This window comes from Rhipicephalus sanguineus, chromosome 1 (genome assembly GCF_013339695.2).
Source record: "Rhipicephalus sanguineus isolate Rsan-2018 chromosome 1, BIME_Rsan_1.4, whole genome shotgun sequence".
Taxonomy (NCBI): Eukaryota; Metazoa; Arthropoda; class Arachnida; order Ixodida; family Ixodidae; genus Rhipicephalus; species Rhipicephalus sanguineus.
In genome coordinates, this window is record NC_051176.1 from 166783343 (window position 1) to 166797843 (window position 14501).

At 46.7% G+C, this 14501-nt stretch overlaps 3 protein-coding genes across 3 annotated transcripts in view; 2 read left to right on the forward strand and 1 right to left on the reverse strand.

Moving 5' to 3' along the window:
* Nucleotides 1–721: 721 nt before the first annotated feature.
* LOC125759169 (uncharacterized) lies at nt 722–2525 on the reverse strand. Its single transcript, XM_049417578.1, has 2 exons — nt 2359–2525; nt 722–1224 (listed from the first exon to the last, which is right to left on the reverse strand). The coding sequence occupies exons 1-2, from the start codon at nt 2449–2451 to the stop codon at nt 967–969; spliced, it is 351 nt and encodes a 116-aa protein (XP_049273535.1). The 5' UTR covers nt 2452–2525; the 3' UTR covers nt 722–966.
* Nucleotides 2526–12424: 9899 nt separating this feature from the next.
* On the forward strand, nt 12425–13343 carry LOC119401744 (RPA-interacting protein A). Its single transcript, XM_037668704.2, has one exon. It carries the CDS (start codon nt 12493–12495, stop codon nt 13171–13173), a length of 681 nt encoding a protein of 226 aa, XP_037524632.1. The 5' UTR covers nt 12425–12492; the 3' UTR covers nt 13174–13343.
* A 745-nt stretch (nt 13344–14088) lies between these two features.
* The window catches only part of LOC119401752 (influenza virus NS1A-binding protein homolog B-like), an 89858-nt gene continuing 89445 nt past the window's right edge, over nt 14089–14501 (forward strand). The window contains 1 exon segment of the mRNA XM_037668715.2: nt 14089–14295. The gene's annotated coding sequence lies outside the window, so the exon portion shown is untranslated.

A 14501-nucleotide genomic window follows, 5' to 3' on the forward strand; every position in this document is an offset into this window, starting at 1 on the left:
TCAAAGAGATGTCTTTTATGCAGATGTGCTGGTTTCAAAACTGGCTGGTACAATATTAGAGGCATCCTTTGTTGTTGTTGGCAGCAGTGAATAAGACAATGATGTAAGCAATGAGACAACTTGACTGCTTTATATTATTGCAAGGATGATGAATTGACTCACAATGATGAATTAACAGAAGAAGATCAATTGACTCACAATGCATTATGAAATATCATGTATTACTCTTGCATGTAAACTTTTATAGTCCACCAGAGAAACCAGGACAGAAAGTAGCTACACAGTGCTGTGCCCACGTTGCCCCTTTCGGTACTGGTTCGTTTTGTGCCTATAAGCGTTTACATAGATTACCAACCACAGCAAGCTTGTGCTCTTGCATGTACGAGTGGCTACTACATGAATAGAGCTTTTGTACACACCTGCCAGACTCGTACAGTCATCGCATGGGTTCGCATTGTGAATAAAGTGCCGAAAACAATGCTCTCGAATGGCATTTTAATGTTGCATGCACTGCTGCAAAATAACACAGGCTGTTTACAGAGTCACTGTGGTCTCAACAAACTAGTCCTCCTACGATTTGCGGCAGAAACTGAGCATGCTTTTGCCTAACTGCTTGGTACAATTAGCATGCTCTCAATGAACGAACACAATGAAGCTTTTGTCAGAATACAATTCCTGCAAGAACACAAGTACAGGGCATAGGTATAGGATCGAATACAATGCAAGTGGCTACTTTGTCATGAGAAACAGCAAGAGCTTCTTGTGTTTCACGTTTCTGTGCACATCTCGCAGGAATGTAAACCCCATTACATCGAGTCGTGCCCAGCTGTGAACCACTACAAAGCGTGATCCTGCCTTTGCCTACCCGCCTGGTTCATGTCTACTGCAGCCGTATCGTCGCTATTGTTGTTGTAAAGGTCCGCATATTCTCATTCGAGTTCTTCAGTGCAAGGGATGTCGTCTCGCTCAGGCAGGTGCTGCCAACACCGAGGTTGTGAAGCACGACACAAACTGCGATGATCTTCGACGTGAAGAGTGGGCCATAGTACAGTGTTCTGTACCTCTGCAAGCACCGAAAGTGGGCCTTGAGGGCTCCAGTGCACAGTTATACGACGCACCGCAGTGAAGAGTGGGTGCGGTGGAATCGGGCAGCAGAGGATTCTGCAGGATGTGCTCCAGGGATGGGGTTAAGCAGCCAAGGTTGAAGCGAGTATGCACTATCACCTGTGGAGGACAGTGTTTCAATTAGCATAATATGAATGTATACATGAATATGTACTATTCCTTTCTCACTTCTTTTAACTTATTCGAAGACATCGTGTCACTGATATGCACTGCTTTCCTTTTTTTTACAGCTAGACATATTCACAGAATTGCTTGTCTGGTTAGGTTACATAATTACGGCTTTTGAAATGCTCCAACGAAAAAATGGCTTTATCAACTCAATTCCTTCGTCAGGAGGAATGACAACGAAGCTACTGAACTGCAGCCCTTAACTTCTTTTATAGAGAAGAAGGGGCGAGTGACAGAAGGCGCATCTTCTTTGGTGGTAAGGGTGTTGTGCTTTCTTTTGATTGCATGGGACTGATGCGCGGCTGCAGACGGTCAGCGCACTCAAGGCTTGGTTTCCCTTAGATTTTTTTTTGTGCTTAGGCCGTCAATGAAACGTGACAGCAGGTTTCTTTTGCAACCGTTTGAGTTGTTTTTTAGCGCTTTTTATGAACCATGACTGAAATACCTTTGAGTTGTCAATTGACTTATTTTATTGCTATATAGCACATGGCTGTGCTTGCTTATTTGTATTTTTTATACAAGTTGTCCTTTCTACACCTAAATGTATTTATGAATGTACAACATCTATGGCAGTTGTATTTGATGTATTCTTTTTTTTAACATAGCCTCAGAGTGTAGCATTTTCTGTATAATCGCATGCTTACTATTTATTATTTCACCACTTTATAATAAAGGATCACACAATCTCTTCATGAAAGTTTATTTCATTCTTGACCGATCATTGCACTGGTAGTCTTTCCCATGACCATAGAAAGACAAGTTGCAATTATACACTGAGAGCAAGTCGGATTACTGTGTGCCGCCTCGGGTCTCAGTATGACTTGTTTTCTCAAATGTGTGCATGAGAGAATTTTCATTCAAGGGAACACGAGTGCCACTAAAGTAGATAGTGTTCAACCAAGGTAGCTGCCAGTAATAACATACGGGGCAGAAATTTGGACAAAGAGACTTGAGTAGTTAAGAACCATGCAGCGTGTAATAAAATTACCATGAATAATGTTTTTGCTACACTAAGACACCACACAAGCATTCTCACGCTTGCATACCAAGCAGCTATTCACCAACCTGGCCACGGCGTCCACTGCCCAGTCCTGGCTCACGGTGGATGTCTTCCACATAAAGGCGTCGTGCACGGGCCCCGAGTGCGAGGGCAGTCATCGGCAGGGTAGGTCACATACCTGCAGAGTGTTGTTTGCATTGGAAGGAAGTCGGCAACAGCAATAAAACCAGCTACATGCAGAACAACTGTAACTGTGTGGTCCAACGCACTTATTTCTCTCGAGTTGCTTTCGGAGCGCAGCTTCGACAGCTGTATCCTTCATTTCATATGTGGCAGTTACTGCATGTCTGCATATCACTCTTTATGAAATTAGAGCGCAATCAGCACGTTTGATTTCCTTTCATGCATTATTTTTCTTAAAAGCTACCACGATCAAATATGAAGCTCGATAAACTTTTTATGGTGTCACGTCACCCCTGCCAAAACTAAATAGTGACGGAAACTCCGTTTACCGCGACTACTGCGTTCTTTTCTATCACTGCAGTTGGAGCCACCGCAAATGTCGTTAAAATACTGGAGAGTGGCGAAAAGCTGTCTTTCACGTTCCTCATTTGCATTCTACTAACAGCATGCGCGAGATTGAATAAGATGAAATTTGTTCTCACCACCGTGACGCTGAGGGCGTAAAAGTTCTTGCGGCAAAAGTAAGCAGCCTTGTTGCCATCGTCCTTTTCATACGGCCCACTTATGCACACGAACGTGTCGTCGACCACCTCAACGCAGCCTTCAAATCTTGCATCTATGTGGACAAAGCCTTCCTTTGGGCAGGGAGGGCGATCCACTCATTGCCGAGGCGCTCGACGATCGCTTCCATGACAGCATGAATCGTGAGACCCACACTGGACTAGCTCGTCGCCACGTCCTCGTTGTTCGAGATCGCGTCGTGGTAACTGCCGGTGGCGAACAAGCGAAGGGCGCAAAGCACTTGTAGCTCAACAAAAACAACAACAACGGTCGGGGCTGTTCTCGTGTCCGTACTCCGCCTCTCCAGGTCCTGGCGAAGCTCCCCGCACAGCCATCGCACAGTGTCCTTCGTCAGCCGGCACCACAGTTGAAATAATTGATCGGTCATCACAAAAGCATCGCGGTACTCGCGATGCTTCCTGCAACTCCAGCCACTACACAACAAAGGGCAGCGCCATTTTTCTTCGCTTATCTAGCTCTAGCGTTCTCTTGCGGCGAGAACCGCAACTTCGAACAAGCCAAATTAAACAATAACCTTTTATTTTAACAAGCAAGCTTCATGTACAACACTTTATAATATTACTAACCGAAAACATGCTTGTAAAGTAACTCACGGAATGGCATCTACACATACGTATGTGAGGCTGCACATCGAACAAGCAACTCAATTTACAATAATATGGCGGCCAATTTTGGGCACTTCATTGGGTGTGTTCCAATAGGCCTCCAACGCTCAAGTTTGCGCAGCGCCGTCCGCCGCCCCAGCGGAGAGAGGGGAAAACTCCGGTAGCTGGGACGGGTCGCTCTTGCTTGGTTTTCCCATCGCGCGCGCGGAGAACGTGCTCCCCGGGGCTTTTATCTCGCATTTTTCACGCTATGGGTGCCGTTCCTTCGTCGTACTCGAAAGCAGGCACGCAGTCCTGCTGCATTGTGAACTGTCACAAAAGTTTAAAAATGTCGAAGAGCCGAAAACTTCCTGTCATGTTCTACCGTTTCCAATGCAAGCAGTCCGAGGAGCAGAGGCGTCAAGAGTGGATTATGGCAGTTCGCCGCGATGCTTTCGCGGTCTTGTCACCTTGAAGCAGTTTTTGTCGTACACAGTATTACGAACTATTAACGGGGAGAAACGCGATGATCGTGCTCATTTGAAAGGGAAGTGCGTTTGTGAACCGAAGTTACAACAAATAGGCAGCCGCTGTACGTTTCGAGATTGCGCGCGGGCTTTCCGAGTCAACCATTTATAATGTTACAGCAGCGGAGCATTTGGGCTTATTACACCACAGTTTAAATAACGTACCGTGAGTACTAAGTGTTTAATTCAGCTGATTGCGGTACATTTCCCGTCGCGGCTCCCTGTAAACAGAATTAAGCTGTATGTTTGCACTGAGCGTTTATATTGACCTTGCATGCGACACGCCGTGATTGCTTAGAAGGCTGAAGTGTTGCGCTGCTAAAATCGTGGTCATGGGTTCGATTCACGCATACAGCAGCTGCGTTTCGATGGGAGCGAAATGCACTAACACCGGCGTACTTAGATTTACGTACACGTTAAAGAAACCCAGGTGGCCGAAATTAATCCGAATTAATCCACCACGGCGTGCCTCGTATTAATGTCATGCGTTCGGCACGTAATAAAAAGCCTTGCATGCCGCTTTGGAAACGAGCTGAAAAAAGAACCAAGGTGGCAATTAAATTTTCGATGGCTTCGCGAATTCAGATGCGCTTATTACTAGGGCACTAATCTCGGCATAATCATAAACATGCGCGATCCCAGTGGGTATTGTATAGTATCAGGGGCGTAGCCAGAAATTTTTTCGGGGGGGGGGGGGGGGGGGTCCAACCATACTTTATGTATGTTTGTGCGTGCGTTTGTATGTGTGCGTGTACATATACGCAAGCAAAATTGAAAATTTTCGGGGAGGGTTTGAACCCCCCCCCCCCCCCCTTGGCTACGCCCCTGTATAGTATGATGCTGACCAAGCGAGCTGTCGAAACAACCAAAGCGACATTCGAATATGCGAACACGGTGCGTGATCAGGCGTCGATATTATTCGAAATGAAACACGCCTCTGCAAGAAACATGCATCGTCGAAGTGGGCATGAAATATTTATTTATTTTTTGTTTGCGTATATCATTATGCTGTCAAAGGGAGCTCTAAAAAAATCCAAGGCGACATTAAACTTGCGATCCGACGTTGTTATCATTCGATGCAAACCTCGGCAAAAGTGAAACTCCCACGAAACTGAACACTGCGCATTGCGATGCAGCCAGTGACTCAACAGGGCAGATGTAAATTTATGCTCTTCACACTGAGCTCATAATAAATTTAAAGCCGCACGACAAACTTGGCATCCAAGCAACTGAAAAGTTATCAATAGAAAACGCACGCGAAAGCGTGGTGGATGTTTGCTGACAGCTCCGAGTAGACACGGCTGCCGCAACGAATGTGCGTTTTACCGGTAACATAATTACAGAACTCGCGCAGTCACCTCCCTACTCATGTCAAAGAAATGTGCCCGTTCAGCATCTGCACGCACGTAGCGCTCGCACAAACAGCATCGCCCTTGACGACCTGCTCGGTCCCGAAAAGGTGGTCGATCAACCGTCCTCCTCTGGTAAGATTCCCACCGTTAAAACGTTTTTTTCCATCTCTGGGATCTTTCTAAACCTTCAGAGCAAGCGACACGTGAAGCTGCACGTGCACGGCGAGCAGAGAACAGCACGTGCAGGGTGCCTGAACGTGCGGAGACAGCGCAGTCAAAAGGCTGGTGTGGGGACAGGAGCGACCGGTTTTCGCAAGAAAGGCGGCGAAACGCGTGCGCCGCAGCGCCCCCTGGCCGAGCTTGGGAGGCCTATACGGCAGTGTCTCCTTCCACCGGGTGGAAGGAGACGTTAGGTGGGCAAAGCGTTCGGTTCACCCATATAGCCGCTTAAAACCGGCTTGACTTGGCTTGAAGTGTATAAGTAGGTGGCGGCAGAGTAGCGTTCAGGCCCGTTTGTGTGGCTTGCGTGGTGAGTGTTGGCAGAGGAGGCACACTACTGTACTGATGTTGATATTGATATTGAGCATGAACTGTGTGCATTAACGAGAACTGTGTGTTGAAGTCGTAGCAAATCGTTGCCGCTTTTGTTGCGATGTCCTCCGGTTCAGTCGACCACTGCCAAATCTATAAGTAATGATAACGAGCTGTGAGCATGAGATAAAGGCCATGTGTTACGTGATTTGTGAAATGTGTCTGTTTGACGCACAGCTTGTACTGTGGCGTACGTGTATATGTGGTAAGTGCGTGCTCTGCGTGGCCCGTTTGTGTGGCTTGCGTGGTGGGTGCTGGCAGGGGAGGCACGGCACTACGCACCACTGTACTGGTGTTGATATTGAGCGTGAACTGTGCGCATTAACGAGAACCACCTCTGACCGTAGGGACGTGATCGCGTTGTGTATGTTGTAGGAGTCGTAGCAAGTTGTTGCCGCTTTCGTTCCTGCGATGACCCCCTGTTCAGTGGACCATTGCCAAATCTATCAGATATGATAACGAGCTGTACGAGTATGAGATAAAGACCATGAGTTACGTGATTTGTGAAAGTCTGTCTGACGCACAGCTTGTGCTGTGGCGGACATGTATGTGTGGTAAGTGCGTGCTTTGCGTGGATCGATCGCTTACAGTTGGAAAGTCATTTGGGCGAAGTGTACTTGAACCATCACTTTTATTTAACGGTGCGTCTAGGGTTACGTCCAGACGTAAATGTAGCCGTCGCTATCGTTACGCCCAGACGTAACTGTCCACGGGGTCCACGGTGCAGTTCTGCCTCCGTGGTTACGCGTCCTATGCGCAGACTAAAACAACTCCTTGCTGTTTTTAATCTACTGTCCCTGAGAATATTTGACGTAAGTTAGGGGTGGTCACCTTGTGGTCGGTGTGAAAGGTTAGACGTTTACACCTATCCACTGTAACTGTAACGTTCAGCACGGCCGCTCGCTGAATTAAGCGGCCATACATTCAGTATCACTGTCGTATCACCGATTTACCAGCACCACTTATGTATTGAGACGTGCGTGGTTTGTTTTGCCGGACTGTTTCGCGTATCAGCAGCTCTGTTGTCGAGACAGACCAGCTGACGCACTTTAGGAAGACGTTAATTTCGGCCTCCGCCGGAGCCACGCTGCCTTCAGCCATCGTCTCGGATGCTGCCTTTTCCTTAGCTTCGTTGAGGCGGTCAACCTCAGTTTGGGGCAATCACGGTTAGTGAAATAAAAGTAAAATAACTTCAGGTCTCCATCGAACTTGATGTAAGTACGGTTTGCGTGCCCGTGTTGATGTATCACACGTCCACTAGGGTTACGTCCATACAATAACAATCGGTACAGCTGCCCCGCGTGTGTACACATAAATGTCGTCTTTAGAAAGCCTCCTTCCGTCCAGTTATGTTGGTGCAGCCTACTTGGCCTACTCGCAACACATTGTTGCGAGATTGGGCTCACCGTCGCGGCGTTAGCAGTGTAGTATGGATGGGCGGTCGGCGGCACATATCCAATTAAGTGTTGCACATATCCAAGAAAGCGCGTCGACTACAGCCCAATGGTGGTATATACGCCCTCCATTGCCACATTAATGCACGAAGCCGTCCTAACGTTCCTATTACGTGTGTGAGAAGTGCAATCCGCCAATCAATGGGGTACTGGCCTTCGGCGACAGTCGTGTTTTCCACTGTGCTCGATGTTTTTTTTTTCTTGCTTTATTTGTACGTGCTTAGGTTGTGTTCTGCCCATACTACAATATAAATGGTGTTGTGCGACTGAACCAATATAATACTTCTTGCTGTAGCGGCTACAAAAAAAAAAAAAAAAAAGCCTGTATTTCTGTGTAATTATAGTTGAAGTGGAACTCTGTGCACTCTGCTTTTCTGTTTGCATGGTTCCGTGTACCTCTCTAGAAGTGCGTGACTTGAGGTCTTTTTTACTGCTAACCGGCCTTTGCAGACTATAGTTCATGCTAGGTATCACAAGGATTTCTAAATCGCCAACACTTCACGACATTGCGAACAGTCATTTACGAAAAGTCCTTAAAACACAGTTCTCTTTCGACTGACTGGAAAATGGCATCGGTTGCTCAATCTGGCCCGCGCAACGTTATCAATAACTACCGCCCCATTTCACTCACTTCTGTGTGCTGCAAAATTCTTGAACACGTTTTATATACCGCCATTGTTAAGCATATAGATAGTAATTCTTTATTGAACTCAAATTAGCACGGATTTAGACATGAACTATCGTGCGTCACACAACTGGTAGAGTTCACACATGTTTTAGCAGCAGCACTGGACGATAACTCTTCGGTTGATTGTATTTTCCTCGACTTTCAGAAGGCGTTCGACACCGTTTCGCACTACTTATTACTGCAAAAACTGTTCAGCTTTGACATTAATCCCCAAGTTATTGCATGGGTTGCTGAATATTTACCTGAGAGGCGACAATGCGCAGTTGTAAACGGCGAACAGTCTGCAATAACTGATGTTACGTCAGGGGTGCCTCAGGGATCAGTACTGGGACCCCTTCTTTTCTTACTTTATATCAATGAGATTAACGAAAACGTACAATATCATATTAGGCTATTTGCAGATGACTGCATATTATACTGCAAAATTACCTCTGAAACTGACTGATCTGTGATCCAAAACGACTTATGTGCGATACACGCATGGTGTGAGCGATGGGAAATGAAACTGAAGCTTAAGAAAACGGTGTGCATGAGGTTCACCAGAAAAAAAAAAAAGTCCAGGTGAATTCGAATACACAATAAACTGCTCACCGGTAAAAATGGTGTGCGAATACAAATACCTAGGCGTTTACTTTTGCCCCTCTTTATCATGGAGTCGGCATGTGGATTATACCGCAGGTAAAGCTTGTCGGAGTTTGGGATTTTTGCGACGAAATACACGTGCATTTCCACAGCAAACCCGGGAGTTATTATATAAAACATACGTAAGATCAGTGCTGGAATACGCGTGCTGCGTGTGGGACCCTTCAACAGCATCAAACAAAGAAAGATTAGAAAAAGTTCAGTCCATGGCGGCAAGATATGTGCTTAATATACCCATGTATGACAGACAGTTTAGTTCAACGGAATCTAAGGCGATATTAAAATGGAAGTCTCTGCAGCATGCGAAGAGCGTCATTTTGACTGAAGCTATTACACAGCATATATCATTTTCATACTCGAATTCCCCGTGACGTATACATTAACCGGCCTCACTACACGTCAGCACGCAAAGATCACGAACACAATTAAGATAAGAGAATATAAATGCAATACATCGTCCTTCAGCAACTCTTTTTTTCCCAGAACTATCAGTCAGTGGAATCGACTTCCTTCCCCAATTGTAGGAACTTCGTCTAATGACGCATTCTTTTCTGCAATAAAAATGATTGAATCTTTTGACCACTGAGCCTTAAAAGAAATCATGCGTACGCCTGGTAATCACCATGATCTATACTGTATCCCATTTGTAAACTGTGTTGTTTTCTTTTAGTGCTTCCTTTGCATCTTGTGCTGTACTATATATTTACCACTGCCGCGCTTTGTTGTAATTACTGTTCGCATTGCCATTAACTATTATCACTGTGCTTTCTGTTTATTTTAGATTGTTTTCCCAATGTATACAACATTTTTGATGTAGCTGTGTTCGACGCAGCTGTGTACGTTTGTGTCGGCGTAGAATAATCTACATTTTCATTTGCACCTGCAACTTTCATGCTTGTTCTTCTTCTGTCCCCCCCCCCCCCCCCACTGTACGTAATGCCTGTATGGGCGCTATAGGTATTAAATAAATAAAATAAAATAATAATTGTGTCTCAAAAATTCTGCATTCACACCTCCATACCGACACGTGCATGCACTCACTTATTAAAAATATAAAACAGCGCTTTTTTAAACACAAGACGAAGGAAAGAAGAGACGTATGTGTCCCTCCATTCCTTCGTCTTGTGTTTAAAAAAGCGCTGCTTTATATTTTTACCATGGAACCTCACCAACTCGCCCAATTTGCGTGTCTTGCTCACTTATTAGTCTGCATACAAGCCTTGGGAATTGAAATGCTTGTTTATATCGTGCAGACATACGTACAAGCATTTGATGCTGTGCTAACACAACGGAATAGGCTGCCCTCTGAGGACGCGCGCAGGACGTTCGCACACTAGCGAACACGGTGTGGCTAGCAGACGACGCAGGGAGCCATAATCAGCTGCTAAAGTTACGTCCACCGTGTGATTCACAATGCGCACTTAAGTTTAATAATTATCTTGCCAGTCTCAGTGGTTGGCTCGTGTCACTGGGACGCTGTCGCTTCGCGGTGCGCCGTCGTCGCTCCACTATTTTGCTCGAGTGGCTGGTGTCACTACAGCAAGAGTACGGAGCGCGACGTGGGCTGGGGCGTCCACCGCTGCCACCAAGGCGATTTCCTTAAACAAAAAATATTACGGCGCCCGTGGAGCACTTAATAAAAAAAGAGAGAGAAGGACAACAGCGATGTTCGAACCAACGTCCTCGCAGATCCGAGCACGACACGTACTAGCCCGCTGCGCCACTAGAGCCGATCGGTTCGGTGCGTCTGATCTCACGCTGGACGTAACTTTAAGATTTGTTATTCTTACGTCCAGACGTAACTGCAACGGCTCCTATAGTTACGTCTAGACGTAACGCGCTAGACACTCCGTTCTTCCTTTCCATCAAGAACCACTACTATTACAGACATTCACAAATCGCATACACATGGCCTTTATCTCACGCTCGTTATCGTTGCTTATAGATTTGGCGGCGGTCCACTGAACACGGGGACATCGCAGAAACAAAGGCGGCAACGACTTGCACACGAATCACTTTCTACAACACTCTACACAACGCGACCACGTCCCCACGGTTACACCACGGCCAGAGGCGGTTTCTCGCGCACACAGTTCACGCTCAAAACCAACACCAGTAGTGCCGTCTCTGCCAACACCCACCACACCACGCAGAAATAAACGGCGGCCTGAACGCTACTCTGCCGCCACCTACTTATACACTTCAAGCCAAGTCAAGCCGGTTTTAAGCGGCTATATGGGTGAACCGAACGCTTTACCCCACCTACCGTCTCCTGCCACCCGCGCGCAGGAGACGCGGCCGTTCCAATACTCACCGTAGACGGCTAAATAGACAGCTAAGTGGACAGCGGCCATCTTAAGTCCCATTCCAATTCTCACGTAGCTGGCAAAATAGACAGCTTCGAGAAAGACAAAAACGATGCAGGCTACTTTGCTGTCCAAACAAGATGGCGGCTCAGCGCAATGCTCGCGTAGCTCGGATCTCGCCGGTATGGTCGTCTGTGCACCAGTAGGCGCGTTTCCAGGCGCTCAATGTAAGCTACGTTAATTTTTTAATAGGTTTGAACACGAAAGAGGCTAAAGAAAGAACATTTACGTTTGTTTTTCTTAGCTTTCTCTTCTCGACGCGAGGTGGCGTCACGTCGCGTAGACGTCTTCTAGACGCGTTCCATTTGTCGGACAACATGACCTCGATGCTGTCTTCTAAGCTGTCAGCGTAGACTGTCTACGATGCTGTCCAGAATTGGAACACAGCCATTGTTCTCACATTTTAAGCTGCAAATTTGGCAGGATGCAACGTCACGCAACGTCAATTTGACGCTACAAAAAGTGAGATCCTGTGACGCAATGGGCGCCATCAGTGCAATGTCCAATCGTGTTGTAGACATGGCGGCTCTTCGTCAAGCGAGCAGTAGTTTCGATAAACCGCAAGTTGACCGTAGGCACAGCTCAGTACCATATTTCGGTTTCGTTGTTTCACCCAAACCTTTATTTCTACATGACAGAGTACGGCGAAGCGTTGCTTCGGAAAAAATTTACGATTTTTTGGCACGTTACGTCATCGCGGATTCCTGTGTCGTAACGCCATTGCAGCGCCACAATGCGAACGACTTCGCGTGACCAATCAAATCATCAACATGGCGGAATTTGACAACATGGCGGAATTTGACAATGTCCAGAATAGCACCCTCTAGCAGAGAGATAAAATATGCCATGTAAAGTCCCGGACCTTAATGCCATGACCTCTATGGCGCCACCAATTGTAAACTCATGGCGCCATTGCGTCTGCGTTTGTTGACCCTTTCGGTGAAGGTTCCGCCGCGTGCAAGGAGCAAAACAATGACCTCTGAGATTCGTATTTTTTATTGCAGTGCAGAGCACCGCAGACAGCGCTGGCGCTGAGGTGTGTAGTCCTGTACGCATGCTTCTATAGAATGATTTAAAGTGAGATAAGCAATAACTGAAAACCCATTTCTTGTAACCAAAACTACAATGTGCAAGAAGAGCATCATAGAAACCCTAATCATAGCATCACAACGGCTTGCATGGCGTCGAGCAGTCTAGCCAAGCGAAGTCACTTACGAAACATTTGGCAACATGGCGTCTCCTTGTGCTTCCGTTTTTTCGCGGCACCAGAGTCTTTACAAGTCGAAAACACCGCCCTGGAAAGAAACGTACCGAAACCAGTGCAGGGAGAGGCTTCGAAAAGGAAGGCAAGCCTTGTTCGACTCTTTCAGGAGTACCGGAGAAGCATGTCACAGCGAACAGCAGCTCCGTTGCTCGGTTACGGAAGTTGTTCGGCAGGAGCTGGACAAATTTCGGTCTGCGTCGTCTGCGGGCGACATAGCAAGGAGTGAAGAAAATGCTGCTGCTGAAGTACCATGGGACGAGACTGAATTCAACGAACAGCTAATGGAAGAGACTCTTGCTGCGCTGCTGGAGGAGGAATTGAACGTTTGGAAACAGTACGAAAGCATGCTTGCGTTGCAAAATCAGGAAGTTGACGCTGCTGTGCACATGTGGAGCAGTGATGTCGTGATATGCCCTGTCTGCCTCAGAAATGATTTGGGCAAGAAAGAAGACTGCATAATTTGTGCTTGTGGGCTGATGATCCCTACTGCTCTGTCGCTGACAGAAATCCGGCTGTGTGTCGAGCGTGTTATCGAGTCTCATTCGACACGTTGCCCGTCACCTGTAACCTTTTCAATGATCGATGCATGTGAACCTGCCTTGGTGTGCCTTTGTAACTGCTGCGACTTTATGAGCAGTGTCCTGTGAATTTTCTGCTCTCTTCTTTGGACGATGCACACTTCAGCGTTTTCTTTTTTTGGACCTGCAGGCCGTAAAAGTAAATATTGCAGTGGAATTACATGAGCCATGTTAAGTGAATATGCGTTTCTTTCCATGGTGTTCAAAATTGTGGCATTCAGTAAAAAGTTTTAAAATTCGCTATTGTACGAATTTCTTATCTCAAGAAACTACGTCGCGTCGCCGCCAAGTCAATTTTGTGTAAGTGCTGCCCGCTGTGAAAGCGGGTGTAGTGCCTAATCACTTATTCTGGTGTCAGAAATAGGCAATCCATATCCTCAAAGGCATAAGCTCGTTAAGCATACTTAACACTCGGCTGCCTAATGTGTTGTGTTTGTGCTGCCATCTACCAACAACTGCACGGCCGAGCTAGGAAGCGTATGTTATGGCTGCTCATGGGTGGCAGCACGTCCCAAGTCGTCGAGGGCAGGTCGAGGGATATTCAAGGGACCATACTATCGCCCAGAAATTTTTGATCAGGGATTTTAAACGCCATTATTTAGATGGTCGTTTACAAGATTGTTATGATGTATATTCTGTCTATAATAAATAGCACTACTAGTTTTATTAGAAGTGCTGGAAGTCAGTGGCGGTAGGTTTTTTGTTGCATCGGTACGATGAACTAGAGCATCGGCATGGCTACGGAAGATGTCGCCACTCATTCCACAAAAATTTGGGTTTAAATGAGAAAATTAACCGCATAATATCAGTCCATGCATTCCTGAAAACGCTCAGCATGGTTAAAAATGGCCTAGATCATTTATTGTTAAAACAGCGATGGCATTTAGGCCACCTCGGCGATCAGACGTAAGCCAGCAGATTCGCGCCGTCGAAGAGCTCGCAGCTACGAAGCTCTCTGATTGGTTGCTATGTGACGTCACCGTGTTGTTAGGATAAGCCAGCTCCTTCGCTTGCGCGGTGTGATGTCCCTTCGTCTCTATGCGCTTCGCGACTTCTCCCTGCGGCTGGTGGTGCTGGCGAAATAGCTCCGTTTTGTTCAAGCTGAAGTATAGAGCAAATCTAACGTCTCTCTTCTAGACAGCCTTTCCCCTGAGCCTGTGTCAGCCTGTGGCTCTGAAGTCATCCGCGCAGGTAGGCTACCGGCGTGTTCCGCGATTTTTGCATCGGAACGGTGGGTGCGCCTCTACGCTTCTCACATGTTCACATTCGTGCGCTAGGTGGTACCATCTTGAATGATGTTTTCAATAGGCAGGGTTGGTTTGTTCGTAACGCTTCGTGTTGTCGATGAATATCAGCATCGGGCCAGTGGCATGCTTTGCTCCTCGCTCTTGCACGGA

Bases quoted from the DNA above. Each gene is read 5' to 3' on its own strand.
- LOC125759169 (XM_049417578.1), bottom strand. From the start codon at position 2,451: ATGACTGCCCTCGCACTCGGGGCCCGTGCACGACGCCTTTATGTGGAA. The intron at 1,225-2,358 runs GTTGGTGAATAG...TGTCCTCCACAG, and splicing joins GCAGTGGACGCCGTGGCCAG to GTGATAGTGCATACTCGCTT.
- LOC119401744 (XM_037668704.2), top strand. From the start codon at position 12,493: ATGGCGTCTCCTTGTGCTTCCGTTTTTTCGCGGCACCAGAGTCTTTAC.